General features: G+C 39.5%; 1 protein-coding gene across 1 annotated transcript; it reads right to left on the reverse strand.

Moving 5' to 3' along the window:
* Positions 1 to 288: 288 nt before the first annotated feature.
* On the reverse strand, positions 289 to 840 carry LOC137809020 (uncharacterized). Its single transcript, XM_068610161.1, has one exon. It carries the CDS (start codon positions 838 to 840, stop codon positions 289 to 291), a length of 552 nt encoding a protein of 183 aa, XP_068466262.1.
* Positions 841 to 16,732: the final 15,892 nt, after the last annotated feature.

Genomic DNA, 16,732 nt, shown 5'->3' on the forward strand with positions numbered 1-16,732 from the left:
CTTGTAAACTGAGAGCTTGTAAGTGATGATATCCGGGCTCACCCCCGACATATCAGATGTTGTCCAGGCAAAAAGATCTACATTCTTCTTTAATGCCTGTTGGACTATCTCGACCTCAGTCGCTGCTATTGATGTTCCCATACTGGTGGTGTGATTCTCATCGAGCAAAGGTACTAGGTGCAGGTCTTCCTCGGCCTCGAGCCTTGGCTAGGTCGTCTGAGGATTGAGATCAACCAGAGCAATTGTATGCTTCCTTCGTTCTGACTGAGCTTCTCTACGCGGGGACTTCTATCTGCATGACGGCTTTCGCTTAGGGGATCGGTCGGGATAGGTATCCTGTCGTAGGGGTTCCACCTTCAAACTTGTTGCGTAACATTCTTGTGCAACCTTTTGGTCCACGTGCATTGTGAGAATGTCTCCCGAGATCGACGGGAATTTCATGGCTAGGTGGAGGGTAGACATGATTGCCCCCAATCTATTGATGGACGGCCGCCCGAGAAGGTTGTTATAAGAGGTATTGGCATCTATCACCAAATACCGAATCTTGATGGTTTTACTTGTCTTACCCTCGTCGAACGTGGTATAGAGCTCAATATAGCCCTCGATGCCCACTCTTTCATTAGAGAAACCAACAACTTGATCATCGTACAACTTCATCTCCTCCTTCGCCATTCTCATCTTCTTGAACGTTTTCCAATAGAGGATGTCCACCGAACTCCCTTGGTCCACCAACATTTTCATGATGGAGAAGTTGTCAATATCAACTGTTATAACCATGGGGTCGTTCTGTGAAGGGTCGAAAACCTTGAATTCCTCATCGGTGAAGGTGATAGGTGGCATCCTCGGTCAAAAAGAGATGGTGTTCACCTGTTGCACCGCTCTCAGATGCTTCTTTCTTGCCGTGTTGGAGCTACCTCCCCCAGCGAAGCCCCGACAATGGTATTTATGACCTCTCGACTACCCTTTCCTCCACCTCCTTCCTTTCTTGGAGGCTCCTCCTGCCTCGGTCGATGCTCTAGTCGGTGATCGTCTTCTCTCGTCCATCGAGGGGTGTAATCCCTCCGCCCGACTATCTCCTCCCTTCTTGGAGGAGACCGCTTTGAACCTCTGCTCCCCTGCACAAACTGACGGAGATGCCCGGCCTGGATAAGTTCCTCGATCATATCCTAGAGCGTCTAACACTCCTCGGTAATGAGCCCATTGTTCCTGTGGTACCAGTATCTGCGTGACCGGTCGACATTAATACAACACAAGTAGCTATGAAGATGACCAAGGAAACAAAAGACAAAGCACATGGTGAACAGTCATCTCAACGACCAATTCATAACCCTACCAAGTATCACATGGACCTCACCAGAGGAGCTGAGCATAAACCATCACACCAACTATTCTTCCTTTTGGTCTTCTTATAAGATACAAATATGTTGTAAATAATTTTGGGCTTTCTTTAGGGGTCCAAATAGCAAATATAGGCTAAAATAAGGTACCTTTAGCATAATAGGGGGTGTGGGTAGCATTTTAGCTTGTTCCTAGCTCTTTTGGGAGGCATTTTGACATAGTTTCTAGAAGGACAAGCCTAGGATACAGGTTTGACTTAGTCAAACCCTAAGGCTCCCCATTTTTTCCCTTTTCCCATTCTACCCCTTTAGCTTATTCTCCAAGGCTCCTTCACCTATAAATAGGAGGCCTACCTAGTGTACTTGACAAGTTGAAATTAATAGAAGAAGAGTTACTCTGCACAACTGTATGCTTCTGACATTGCTCACATTGTTGTGCGTGCTTCACGAAAACCTCCTTCAGGGTTGGCCAGTAGTACCTTGCTCAAACGACCTTTAATGAGAGGGCTCTTCCTCCTACATGACTCCCACAAATGCCTTCATGAAGTTCTCTCATGATGCGGGTACACTGATCCCTACTTACGCAAGTGAGGATGGGGTGCGTATAACCGTGATGGAACAACTTTCCATCCACCAGAGTATACCTTCCCGCATTCCTCTTGATTTCCTTCGCCTCCATAGGTTCTACAGGGAGAAATCCATCAGCTAGGTAGCGTTGGTACGGAGTTATCCAGGTCTCCACAACGTTGACCTGCAGAACCTCCAGAGACTCTTCTTCTACTATGCCATAGGTGGTTATCCTGGGCACCTTTAGGGTCTCCTATGTCAACGATCGGTTCCTTCTCCCTTGTTCCAAGCTCATCCTCAAGACTTCTACGTGGTTGACTTGTGTTATCCTATCTACAGTGGTCCTAGGTGACCGACCTTTACCGACCACCCTTCCCCGAGCTTGCCAGCTTGGATAGCAAGTCTGCTCGGAAATTTTGTTCTCTTGGAACATGGAGAAAGTTGCTTTCAGAAACATAACATACCTGTGGTACGAGGCCAATTGTGGATCTTTGGTCTGGTACTCACCTGTGACCTGCCCAAAAACCAACAATGAGTCACTCTTCACCAACAAGCTCTGGGCACCCAACTCCTTAGCCAACAACATCCCAACTATCAAGGCTTCGTATTCGGCTTGGTTGTTGCTAGCTTTGAAGACAAATCTCAGGGCCTTCTCAATTAATAACTCACTCGGTCCTTCAAGAATTACACCAGCACCGCTCCCTTGTTGGTTTGAATATTCGTCCATTAAAAGAACCCATTGGAAGTCATTACCATCTGGCTGAATGCCTTCCGATAATAGTTCTGCCACAAAATCAACATACATTTCACCCTTGATAGGCCCTCGGGGTTCATACTCCACCTCAAACTCAGAGAACTCGACTGCCCAACGCACCATCCGACCTGCTATGTCGGGTTTCTGAAGGACCTTGTGGATGGGTAGATCAGTCATCAATATTACAGTAAAATTATGAAGTAGTGGCAGAGCCATCAAGCTGCGAATACCACCGCCAAGGCGGCTTTTTCAATAGCCTGATACCGCTTCTATGGCCCTTGCATCACTTTGCTCACAAAGTAGATGGGCTTCTGGACCCTGTCTTGCTCTTGCATAATGACCGAGCTGATTGCCCGATCTGTGACTGCAAAGTAAAGACGAAGGGGAGTATCTGACAGCGGCTTACAAAGGGCAGGTGGGCTGGCCAAGTACTCCTTCAACCTGATGAAGGCCTCTTCACACTCGCAAGTCCATATAAAACAATTATTCTTCTTCAAACATTGGAAATAAATGTAGCCCTTATCTCCGCTAGTTGACAAGAATCGAGACAAGGCAGCCATTCGTCTAGTCAATTGTTGGACCTCCTTCACACTAACAGGGCTCCTCATTCCTATGATCGCTACACACTTGTCTAGGTTTGCGTTTATACCCCGCTTAGTGAGCAAAAACCCAAGGAACTTCCCTAATTCCACCCAAAATACACATTTTTATGGGTTCAGCTTCAAGTTGTACTTTGCTATCATGGTCAACAACTCTTCCAAATCAGCGATGTGTTGATCCTTCTCTTCTGAGGTGATGACCATGTCGTCCATATACGCCTGCACATTCTGCCCAATCATTGGGGCGAGAATTCTATCCATCAACCTCTGATAGGTGGCACCAACATTCTTGAGGCCAAAGGGCATGACCTTATAGCAGTAGCTGGAGAGCTCGGTCATGAAGGCGATCTTGCTCTCATCTCGGGGGTTCATACGGATATGATTGTACCTTGACAAAGCATCTAGGAAACTCAGCAGCCGACAACTTGAGGGATTGTCCACCAAGGAATCTATGCTCGACAGCGGGTAAGAGTTGAGACAGACCTTGTTTAAGTTAGTGAAGTCGACACACATCCTCCACTTCCCATTAGCCTTTTGTACCAATACCACGTTAGCCAACCACTCAGAATATTGGATTTCTCTTAAGTGGCAAGCATTCAGAAGCTTCTGCGTTTCTTCTCTGATGATTAGACGTATTTCCTCATTAAATTTCCTCCTTCTCTGCACTACTGGTCTGACCTTCTCGTCCATAGTGAGCCTATGATATAAGAAATTTGGGTTTATCCCGGGCATGTCCGCGGATGACCAAGCGAAAGCATCCATGTGCTTTAATATTACCTCAGTTATCTTGTCTTCCAACTCTTGACATATCGACGTGCCGAGCTTGAACTTTTTGCCTCCTATTTCTTTTTCCTGAACCTCACCAGCAGATCCAGGTTGTCTATCGTTGGCAACTTCAACTTGCATGATCTCCTATGGCTCTCCCGCTTGAACAGTGATGGAGCACACTCCCCTGCTACTCCTCAAGCTGCTCTCAAAGCACTTCCTTGTCGCCTTCTGATCATACTTGATGGTGATCACTCATCCATCAAGGGAGGGCAACTTCATCTTCATGTGCCTCGTTGAGGACACCACACCTAACTTGTTCAAAGAGGGTCTTCGCAAAATCAAATTATAGGCCGAGACAACATTAACTACAATGTACCTGATGTTAATCGTCGAGCCGAGGTGCCATCTAAAAAAGTCGTCCTTAACTCAACATGTCCATGTACTTCCACCTGATCTCCCGCAAAGCCAAACCAACAACCATCATATGGCCTTAACTAGTAAGGAGACAACTATAAATGATTGAATGTCAACTAGAACATCACATCAGTTGAGCTTCCTTGGTTGATGAGAACTCGGTGTACTTTCCTTCCAACAATGATGATGAATATCACCACTGGATCATCTTCATGAGAGATCACGTCCTCTAAGTCAGAGCTTGTAAAGTAGAGGTCGAGCTTTGGTGGTTGGTCAAGTCTCCTCGCCTTTACTGTCGTCACTTCTCTTGCGTATCTCTTACGCTGAGAGGCAGTGCACCCTCCTCCCGAGAATCCTCCCGAGATGGTATTTAGCTCGCCAAGGACTGGTACCTCATGCACTTGGTCCCTGGGAGCAACCTCTTCCTTCGACCCTTCTAGGTCCTCCTCCAGATATTCCTTCAAGAATTTGTCCATCACCAAACCTGCCAATTGATAGCCCAAAGCTATACATCGCTCCACGTCATGCCTAAATCCCTTGTGGAATTCGCACCAGGCATCCTTTCGTTGTCCCATATTCCTGTCAGACTTCAGGGGGAACTTCAGCTTCTCCACCACCTCTAATATACCTAGTAATTCCTTGTAAGACATTCGAAACTTGGGTCAAAATGCCAAATTTTCTCGAGCCTTCGCCTTGGACACGTTCTTCTTGTTTGGGAATGGTGCACGCCTCGAGTTCGTCTTCTTCTTGGTCGTGGCTTCGTTGACCCTCAGAGGTCGGGATCGACTACCTCTCTGGGCTTGATCTGCCTTGGATATGTGTTGTTGTGTTTCACAGATACTGCCTCCTCCGCATTAATGTGGGTGACAGCTCGACGTCGTATTTCAACAAATGTCACTGTTAGATTCTTGATTAGTTAGTCACTGAATGGCCTTGCCATGACTCCCTGCTCGAAGGCGTGGACCATCAGGGGTTTGTCGTGGGTCTGGAGCTTCACTGTGAACGCCCAAAACCTGTTCAAATAATTTTTCAGAGACTCACATTGTCTCTGCTTCACGTTGAATAGATCAAATGAGATCGGGGGTTTGGTCTGGTTGACGGAGAATTGTTCCCTGAACAACTCGGAAAATTGGTCGAATGAGGTGATGTGGCCGTCAAGAAGGCAACTAAACCATTGCAAGGTTGTACCTGTGAACTACCCATGAATATCTTGCAATGGATAGCATTTGTTCCTCCATAAATGATCATCTGGGCGTTGAACACTGAAAGATGATCCACTCCTGCTTTCGCCTGTACTGGCCTCTTGGAGAGCTTTCACAGTATCCATAAGTTGTTGTAGGGTGGGGGCATCATTCCCTTCAGGTCCCAGCGGTACTTGCCTAGTGTTCTTCATATCTTTGGAAAACTCACACACAACTGTGGATGAAATCAAGTTTTATTGGGCCCCACGGTAGACACCAAATATTCTCGCCGGTGGACTTTGTTGTCGGTTGACTCTGGTGACAAGCTTTAACTCTTATCTGTCTCTTCTAGAATTGATTATACGCCTTGTTGCACTGGAACGTGGCTCCGTTTGAAATAGAGGGGGCCCTACCTGTTGATTACACTCTGACGATCAAGTCAGAAAGGGCTTACTAACATTTAAGAAGTATTCGTTTCATACTCAGAAACAACGTACCTTTACTTGGGCCCTAAAACCCCTTTTAAAGCTTACCTCTTGTAACAACCTTTTGTCATGAGAATATAATCTCAACTGAAAGGATACATAATAAGAAACCATTCAGTTCAGGGGTGCCTTCTCTCTAGGTGCTACAACAAAAAAGGAATCTTATCTCTAATGAGAGCATAAAATAATAACAAAACAACCACCTGCTAGCAGGGCTCCATCTTGGGCGTCAACAACAGGGAGACATTCTGCTTAGGCAAGCACTCTACTCATGGTGCAACTTTATCCTTTACCATACATGCAACTTAATCTCAATGTGCCCTAGAACACACATACTTAGATTAAAAGAAAACATTTACTTGACCTAGCCACCACATGCACTGTACGTACCCCTAGGTTCAAAAATACCCTTATACTAACGTATAAAAAGGTTATTTTAATTACGTTTCAACAGGCTTACAAACAAAACTAGGCTTAACACATGACCCACCTTATAAGCCTAACAGCCGAGCTAACCTACCTACCCCATGCACCAAGTTTCAACCACTGAGCACTGAGCCTTGGATGTTCTGTCAAGTTTTGCTTTTTCCTATGAGATAAAGATATCCTCCAAGGTCTTTTTATTAGGAGTTAGGATTTGAACTTAGGACCAAGTACAAAGTATCTGTTAGAATGCATGGCTTTAAACTTGAGGGGGGTGAATTGTTTAAAGCAGATTTTCGCAAACTTTGGAAACAAGAATGAATTTATCTTAGGAAACAATTGATAAGAAATTCAGTTTACCAAAAAACAGCAAACAAAACAGCAGTACCAGAAAAACAATCGATTGTTTATACCAGTAAACAACAAAAAAAACTGAATTTAAAGAGATAGGGATAGAGAGACTGTACACAGATGTTTATGCTGGTTCACTCCAAACCCAAAGCTACATCCAGTTTTCTCAGAAACCCTGAGGAAATCCACTAAGCAATCACAACTTGATCACTTACACAACAACCAAGAGAATGACCTTGAACACCTCAAGACACACACTCTCCTTGGCCAACACACCAACATTAAGATTGTTGATCTTGATCCCCTCAAGAACACACAGCCAATCTCAGCAAACACAAAAATGAAACTTGTTTCACAAAGTACAAGGATTAAACTTGTTACAAAAGATAATCTGAAATCAATACGAGAAGAATCCTATTCCACAACTTTGATCAATCACAAACTTTCAGCAATCTCAGCTTCTTTGAAAAACTCTTAGCAAAAACTTGTCAAAGATTAATTGTCAAATCTGTTTTTCTGAATTTATTCAAAGATGTAGTTTGTTATCAAATCTTAACAAACTCTTAAATTGCATTAAAAGATTGGTCAAAGCATTTAATGACTGGAGCGTAAGCAGTTAAATCATTTAAAGATCAGTCAAAGATAAAACAGTTTTTCTGTTATGGTCCCAAAACAAACAATCGGTTGTTTCTTCGAATCAATCGGTTGTTTTGGTTCTTAACAGTTCAACCATTTTAAAAACAGTTTTCAATCTTTTTCTCAAAACATCTAAGTATAAACAATCGGTTGTTTCGACAAAACAATCGGTTGTTTTAACTTAGTTTGAAAACATTTTACTTTCACCAAGATTGAGATGTTTATGTTTTAGATTCGATCAAGGGATGGATTACAATACTCAAACTACCCACAGAACTATACTAAACCAGCACAGCAACACCAAGCACAACAAAGGCTTCATCATCCTTCAAAGGGTTTGGATTCTTCAAAGCTTGAACACCACTTGGTTCAACAATCTCCCCCTATTTGATGAAGACAAATCCCTGATGCTTGTGTTGTACCTGATTGAATCTGAAGCAGTTCCTGCAAGATACAGTTTTAAGAAAAACATAGAACTTCTAATATTTGGTTAGTATAGATAAACAGTAATAGAATTCAAAGCAAAATATCAGAAAATATTACTCATCCAAACTGTTTTAACAACTAAAAAAAAACAGAAACTTAAACACAACATATAAATCTCCCCCTATTTGTCTTCACAAATAGACAAAAGAAGAGATAAAACAAGAGATAATTGTTTTGATTACATCAGAATTAAAACAGCAACAGCAGAAGAGAAGAAAAATTGAAAAACTGATATAACACCTAAAAACAATTGATTGTTTCGATGCACCAATCGGTTGTTTTTCCTTCATTCTTCATCATCAGCAAACTGAAGATCAAAGATTTGGTTTTGGACAGCCTCAATCTGTTCATCCAAAGACATGAAGCGTACATCCATGTTGTTGAACCTGTTATCAATGTTCTGGAAGTTGCTTACACACAGATCATGAAGATTCCTTTGGTTCTACCCAAAACTATCAAGCCTATTGACCATGTATCTTTCAAAAGAAGACATGGTTGGCATTCCATCTTCCTGATTTCTAGCACCAGCACTAGGTCCAGCATTTTGATAATTTTCAGGTGGATCTTCATGTTGAACATCCATATCAGCAGGTTCATCTTGTTCAAGATCAGCAGCAACACTAGTTGAGGCATCATGGTCACCATATTTGCTAATCCATTTTCCACCTACTTTGGTAAAACCCATTTTGCTGAGTGATCCATTGTTCAACTCTTGAGTTGACTTGACCAACTCAGATGTTTCATCTTCAAGGTTCACTTCAAAATAGAGTAGAAATTTAGATACTAAAACAGCATATGGATAGTGATAGTCACTTAACCTCGTAGCCTTTTGCATGTGCTCTTTGATGATGTGGATCCAATTAATTTTGATCTTCTTCATGATACAGAAAATATATACCAGATCTTCCTCAGTAAGAACAAAATGATTACTCCCCCTTGGAGTTAGAATCCAAGTCACAATGAGAGCAAGCAATCTTTCATCAAGTCTTAGACCTCCAATCGAGCATGTTCTCACTTGAGCATGTTGATTCTTCAAGCAACTTTTGTAATATTGGATTTTGTTAAAATCCTCCACTACACCAAGATTTCATTTGTTGATTCTAAGACCAGAGAACTTTAGACCAGCAACAGCAGTCCATACTTCATGAGTTATCTCCATTTCTACACCTTTCACATTAGAAACTAGATTGTTTCCCTCAAACTTTAGGTTTGTGTAGAACACCCTCACCAAATTTGGGTAGATGTTTCCCTTCATCTCCAGGAACTTTCTGAGAGATTGATCTTTGAGCAGCCTCCTTACATTATCAAGCTTTTGGCTTTTCAGCCAATCAAAGCACACAACCTTGGGGTTGTTTATCACTTTGGTGCTTGTTTCAAACCTATACCTCTCAATAAGATCATTTTCTCCATAAAACCAGCCTTCTAGCCTTCCTCCAGACCTTGCAGCTCTGGTTTTGACTTTCTTTGAGGTGGGAGGAGTTGATTCCATAATGGCACAGAAAGAAAAACAGAGAAGAGCTCACTTCACATATTTTTGCAAGAGATGTTGCAATTGGTTGTTCTTGTTGGAAGAGATCAGCTGCACCAGATTTTATAGCAGAAAAAGAATTTTTAATTTGAATTCAATTTCATTAGTGGGTACCTGATTTTTCAGAAAGAGAAGACTTGACCCTGCCCTGCACAGAAAACGTCAGAAAAAGCTGAAAAACACATGGTCTTCACTTGTGATTTTTGACTAGTCATTAAGGCTCTTTAATTTCCAAGATTTTGGAATATTTTCCTTTATGACAGTTGTAACTTCTCTCTAAACGTGATCAGCTTTCAACACAGATTATTTGACCAAGATTCTCTCTTTGAATTGATTTGCAATGGATAGAAATTCAAAATATCAATTAAAAGGATTTCTTCACAGTGCTGTCAGACCCAAAACAATCGGTTGTTTCGAAGAAACAATCGATTGTTTTTCTGTAATAGTTAAAACTGAATTTGAATTTTAACCATGAGCAGAAAGAGTTCAAGGTAGATGACATTAAGCATATTAAGAAGAGTTTTAACCATGAGAAAGAACTTTAAAATAGAAATTAATATAAAGGAAAGTCATATCCTTATGTTAATTCTTCAATGAGCTATGTGCTTTATGATCAAGAAGCCTCTATTCACTGTTGAGGTCTTGTGCATAGCATTGATTCAGCTTCAATGACTGTCTTTTTCTTCATGAACCTGATCAGATGACTCAGTCCCTCCTTTTTCTTTTAGTTTTTCTGCAAAAAAATATTTCAAGCAACAAGATTTGGTCCCCTTACAAATTTGGGTCCTTTTGACTTTTCTTTGCTGTTAGAAACCTCACATCCCTTAGGAATCCATTTCATAAAACCTCTTGGAACAAAATATTTCCTTATTTTGCAGAACCTAACAGAGTGACCTTTCTTCATGCAGTAAAAGCATGTAACAACCGGTTGTTTCGTCTTAACAATCGGTTGTTTTTCTGGCTTTCTTGAAAACTTTTTGAAAACTTATCTTGTTTGTTTTGTAGATTAAAGCCTAAACCAGCCCTTCCAAAAACACAGTTTTGAGATACCAAGACATTCTCAAAGTTAGATTTTCCTTTAGAAAGCTTATCCACAGTACTTACAAGATAGTGCACTTTCTTTTCAAGGTTTTCAAAATTTTCACAAATAAGAGTATCACACTTGCAAGAAGAGTTTTTGAAATGTATTTCTAATTTTTCAAAATCATTTTTTGCTTTTTTCAGATCTTCTTCAAGTGATTTAACTCTCTTTTCAAGCCAACTGTTAAGATCTTTCAATCGATTGTTTGAAAGAACCAATCTATTAGCTTCATCATGTGTTCCTTGAAAAGCTTCAAGTAATTCACTGTAATTTTGTTCATTTAAGGAAGCACATGAACTTACCTCACTTGAGCTGCAAGATTCATCATCATTTTCAGCTACCAAGCAGATGTTTACTTTCTCATCTTCACTTGATGAAGAACTTGATGATGATATCTCATTTTCATCCCAAGCTATGTAGGCTCTTTTTGTCTTGCCTTTCTTTTCCTTCTAGCTAGACTTTTTCTCCTTGCTCTTGTTTGGACAATCTGCCTTTATATGACCTTGCTCACCACAACCAAAACAAGTATAGTTATTGGAATTAAAATCATTTGATTTCTTGTTTCCATACCTATCTTTGTTGTTGTCTTTGTTGTGGTTTCTCTTTAGGAATTTGCTTAACTTTCTTGATAGCAAGCTAAGGTTTTCCTCATCACTTTCATCACTAGAATCTTGTTTCCCTTTGTGCTTGGATGCTTTTAAGGCTATGCTCCTTGTGTGCTTATCTTCACTCTCTTGAACATTGAGTCTATTCATCTCTAACTCATGTTCCCTAAGCTTTCCAAACAAAGAAGCAACACTTAATGATGTTAGATCTTTAGATTCGGAAATGGCAGTCACCTTGGGTTGCCATACTCTATCAAGACATTTCAAGATCTTGATGTTCAGCTCTTCTTTATCAAAGGTCTTGTCAAGGCTAATAAGGTGATTGATGATGTGCGTGAATCTTTTCTGCACCTCAGCAATTGTTTCTCCTTTAAGCATTCTAAACATCTCATACTCTTGTATTAGAGCATGCTTTCTAGCCCTCTTCACCTCATTTGTTCCTTCATGAGTGACTTCCAAGGTGTCCCACATTTCTTTTGATGATTTGCATTGCGAGACCTTGAAAAACTCATCAGAATTTAAAGCAGAGGTTATAATATTTTTGGCAATGCAATCAAATTTGGCCTTTTTGCTTTCTGCATCAGTCCATTGAGACCATGGCTTCTCAATGACAGAACCATATTTTTCAAACTTTGGGACAAATGGACCATTTTCAATTGCATCCCAAATTCCTTTGTCAAGTGATTCCATAAATATTTTCATTCTCACTTTCCAAAATTGGTAGTTCAAATCACAAAACAGAGGTAGTCTGTTAGTTGAAGCACCTTCCCCAAAAGGTAGTCTATCAGCCATAAAAAAAAATTTAGGATCAACTTGAATAAATTTCAAGAACCAAGCTCTTGATGCCAATTGTTAGAATGGATGGCTTTAAACTAGAGGGGGGTGAATTGTTTAAAGCAGATTTTCGCAAACTTTGGAAACAAGAATGAATTTATCTCAGGAAACAATTGATAAGAAATTCAGTTTACCAAAAACAGCAGTACCAGAAAAACAATCGGTTGTTTCACAGAAACAATCGGTTGTTTATACCAGTAAACAATAAACAAAACTGAATTTAAAGAGATAGGGATAGAGAGAGTGTACACAGATGTTTATATTGGTTCACTCCAAACCCAGAGTTACATCCAATATTCTCAGAAACCCTGAGGAAATCCACTAAGCACTCACAACTTGATCACTTACACAACAACCAAGAGAATGACCTTGAACACCTCAAGGCACACACTCTCCTTGGCCAACACACCAACACTAAGATTGTTGATCTTGATCCCCTCAAGAACACACAGCCAATCTCAGCAAACACAGAAACGAAACTTGTTTCACAAAGTACAAGGATTAAACTTGTTACAGAAGATAATCTGAAATCAATACAAGCATAATCATATTCCACAACTTTGATCAATCACAAACTTTCAGCAATCTAAGCTTCTTTGAAAAACTCTTAGCAAAAACTTGTCAAAGATTAATTGTCAAATCTGTTTTTTTGAATTTATTCAAAGATGTAGTTTGTTATCAAATCTTAACAAACTCTTAAATTGCATTAAAAGATTGGTCAAAGCATTTAATGACTGGAGCGTAAGCAGTTAAATCATTTAAAGATCAGTCAAAGATAAAACAGTTTTTCTGCTATGGTCCGAAAACAAACAATCGGTTATTTCTTCGAATCAATCGATTGTTTTGGTTATTAACAGTTCAACCATTTTCAAAACAGTTTTCAATCCTTTTCTCAAAACATCTAAGTATAAACAATCGATTGTTTCGACAAAACAATCGGTTGTTTTAACTTAGTTTGAAAACATTTTACTTTCACAAAGATTGAGATGCTTATGCTTTAGATTCGATCAAGGGGTGGATTACAATACTCAAACTACCCCAGAACTATACTAAACCAGCACAGCAACACTGATGGAGATCAAGATCAAGAAGAAATAGAAGCCAACAATCAAGGACAAGAGGTGGTAGAGGCCTAAGTTGAAGACGCTCAAAGAGTCATTAGCCCACCTCATAGGCTTACAAGAAGCAAATTTAAGGAATTAGGAAATAGTGGAACATTGTTTTCTCTTTTTATAGTTTCTTGTGTATTAAAAGGTGCTTAGAGGGAAACATTGGACACCTCTTTTGTAAAAGCATCTTTAGGCTTTCGTTTAGGAAATTCTAGAAGCTTGGGAGTGAGCTTAGTAGGGTGGGCGTGAGCTTAAGAGCCTTTTGGGTAGCTTAGGGAATAAGCTATGTAAATGACCGGCCCTTGCTCCTATAAAAGGAGGGCTTAGGTCCTTCATAATTCAGATTTGAGAAATTGATATAGCAAAACTCTCCCAAATTGGTGATAGAGTGTGTGAGATCTTGTCTTCTCCTCTTCCTTGTCTCATCTTGAGTGCCTTGGTTCTCTCAAGTGGCGGCATTGCTCACTTATCTTGGAGCCTTCACACTTCAAGTGGCGTGACCATCAACCAAGCTCTTCATTCTCATAAGTTCCTCTCTTATCTATCCTTTCATTTCATTTCCATGTTCATACGAAGCTTAAACATGTCTTAGGTTCCTTGTTTTGCAAGTTCATTCGGTGCTTTAGCTTAATTCTAGTTTTGGTTCGGTTCTTCTTCATTTCTTCTTATTTTGTTCGGTGCATTTCAGTTTACAAGCTTTTTAATCGATGCTTTTGTATTCTTACCTCTTTTAATCGGTTCAATTGGCAAGAAATGGATCTTCCATGTGAGTTTGGTGTTTGGTGCAAGTTTTGGTGAGTTCTTGAAACATAGAATATTGATCCAATTCTATTAAAAGTGCCTATTCATTCTCCAACTCAAGTTGATTCCATAAGATGTCAAAGAATCATCTATATCTAGCTATTGGAATCATATCATGTGGTATCTAGAGTTTACGTTTGTTCTTGTTTAATTTTGAGTTGTGTTGCACTTTTAATTCAAGAGCTCTATAATTCTTGTTGTTTATCTTTCTGTTTTTAGGCTTAATTTTGAGTTTCATTGTTGTTTACTTAATTGTGCCTATCATGTGTTTGTGTCTTTTCCCTTTTGAATCCATACAAGTTTTGTCATAGTCATGTTTTTCCTAGAATGTCATCACTTCTTGTAGTCCTTTTATTGTATTTTTTGTTTCTTGCTTTTGTGTAATACAGTTTTTTTTTCTGAACTTGATTCTTGATCCTTTGTGCATTTTCTTTTTAGTATTGAGTTCATACTTGTATTTTAGACCTATAGAAGTTCCTATACATCATTTCCATTATGTCTTTACTAGTTCTTAATTCTGTTTTTCATTCCTATTAAGGATTCCTCTGTTTTTCAGAAATTGTGCTTACTGTTTTGATTTATTGCAATTGATTTACTCACTGGAAATTTCTGAAATTCTGGATTTGTGTTCTTTAAAGTGTTATAAAAGAGTAGAAAAAAGAAGTACTTCAAAATTCAAAGTACCAAAAAAATGATAAATCAAAAACAAAAATTGTGTAATTCTGCCGAAAAAAAATACGGTAATCTGGCAGCAATTTTAGAAAATTTATCTCAATTAATTGGCTTACTTTTTTTAAGTTATTTCAGGGCCATTGTTGAGCTAAGATCTTGAAATTTCTATGGTTACAATTTCATAATCCAGTTCGCCTTATATCATTCCAGATAAATCGATAAACATCAAGCACAGTTTGCATAAAAAAAAAATTCAGTAGTTCTGTTTTTTGTTTTCTTCATCTACTCTAGTGCTTTTCTTTAGGTATCTTTTGTGTACCTTCTTTTTCATTGAGTACCTTATTTTCTTACTTGTCCTTTTTTCATTAATCTTTGAGTTTGTCATATATCCAGTATTCCTTTTGTTATAGCCTTTTATTGTTTACACCTTTTCTTGTTTGTCTTTCATTGATTCATTGGTTTTGTGGTGATTTGCTTTGAGATTGTGTGCTCTTGCTTTGACATCTTTCATTTGAGAATACTAAAGGCCTCAAGATCAGATTGGTAAAGAGGAGTATTCTTTCTTTGGAGTGATTTAAGTGACACTTCACTTCGGCATCTTGCTCCAATTTCTTTTTGCTAACCTTGATTTCTTAACATTGTTTTCTGTTTTGTTTGCTGTTTTATTTTATAAATGGCTTCATATTCTAGCAGTGATGCTTACAAACAGCACTCTCCTAGTAAAGCTTTTCTTCTTGGTGAATTAAAAGAAGCAAAACAAACCATTACTCTCCGAGATGAAGCTATTAGACGGTTGGAGGAAAAATTGCAAAGAGTTGAAATGAAGCAACCTAGGTCCTCTCATTCTATCCATGGAGAGCGTCATTCTCATAGACCTTCATCTAGAGGCTCTTCCAATGATCATGACCGTGAAGTGGAACATAGAAGAAGGAGACCTCATCCCCACTTTCATGGATATAGACCTCATGCTTATGGAGATAGACATCACCGTGAAGATGGCCACTACCAAGACGCCAAGGCTAAGCTTCCTTTGGTCAAAATTCCTAGTTTCAATGGGGATAGTGATCCTAATGTGTACCTAGATTGGGAGGCTAAATGTGAACAAATTTTTGAGATCCATGAGGTCCATGATGACCACAAATTTAAGCTAGCCACCTTAGAGTTTAGTGATTATGCCATGAAATGGTGGCATAGTGTTGTAAAGGACATTATCTATCACAAGGGTCCTCCTGTGGACTCTTGGAACTCTTTAAAGGATCAAATGCACCTTAGATTTGTGCCACCACACTTTAGGAAAGACCTCATGTTGAGACTCCAACGTTTTCAACAAGGCACGCTAAGTGTGGATGCTTATTTCAAAGAATTAGAAATGCTTTTGCTTAAGGTAGATATGCGTGAGAGTGAGGAAGCTATGATAGCTAGGTTTGTGAGTGGTCTAAGGAAGGATATTCAAGATATTGTTGAGCTTCAAGAGTATTCATCATTGGGTTCTTTGGTTCATCTTGCAATGAAGGTGGAAGCCCAACTTGCTAAGAAAAATACTTTCAAAAATGCTCCCAATGATGGTTACTACAACAATTCTTGGAAGAACAAAAAGTCTTTTTCTAAATTTCCTTCTAAAGATTCTTCTTTCAAACCAAAGGAATCTAAGCCTTCTACTTCTATGCCTAAATCACCAACTAAATCGTCTAGTAAGAAATGCTTTAAGTGTATGGGTTATGGTCACATTGCGGCTAATTGTCCTTCTAAAAGGAATATGTTTGTGCATAATGGCATTGTTATGAGTGAGCATGATTCGGATTCACCTAGGCATTCTTCACATTCTAGAGCATCTAGTGAGAATGAGAGTGAAAGTCCACTTGAAGGAGATTTGTTAGTTGTGAGAAGACTTCTTGGACAAGTTTCACAACCTTTTGATGAAAGTCAAAGGGAAAATATTTTCCATACAAGATGTCTTATTCAAAACAACATTTGTTCCTTAATAGTGGATGGGGGTAGTTGTGCTAATGTGGCTAGTACAAGAGTGGTAGATAAGCTTGGATTGCCTACTATCTCTCATACAAAGCCCTACAAATTGCAATGGCTTAGTGAAGTAGGCGAA

This window comes from Phaseolus vulgaris, chromosome 2 (assembly GCF_000499845.2).
Source record: "Phaseolus vulgaris cultivar G19833 chromosome 2, P. vulgaris v2.0, whole genome shotgun sequence".
In the NCBI taxonomy this organism is placed as follows: Eukaryota; Viridiplantae; Streptophyta; class Magnoliopsida; order Fabales; family Fabaceae; genus Phaseolus; species Phaseolus vulgaris.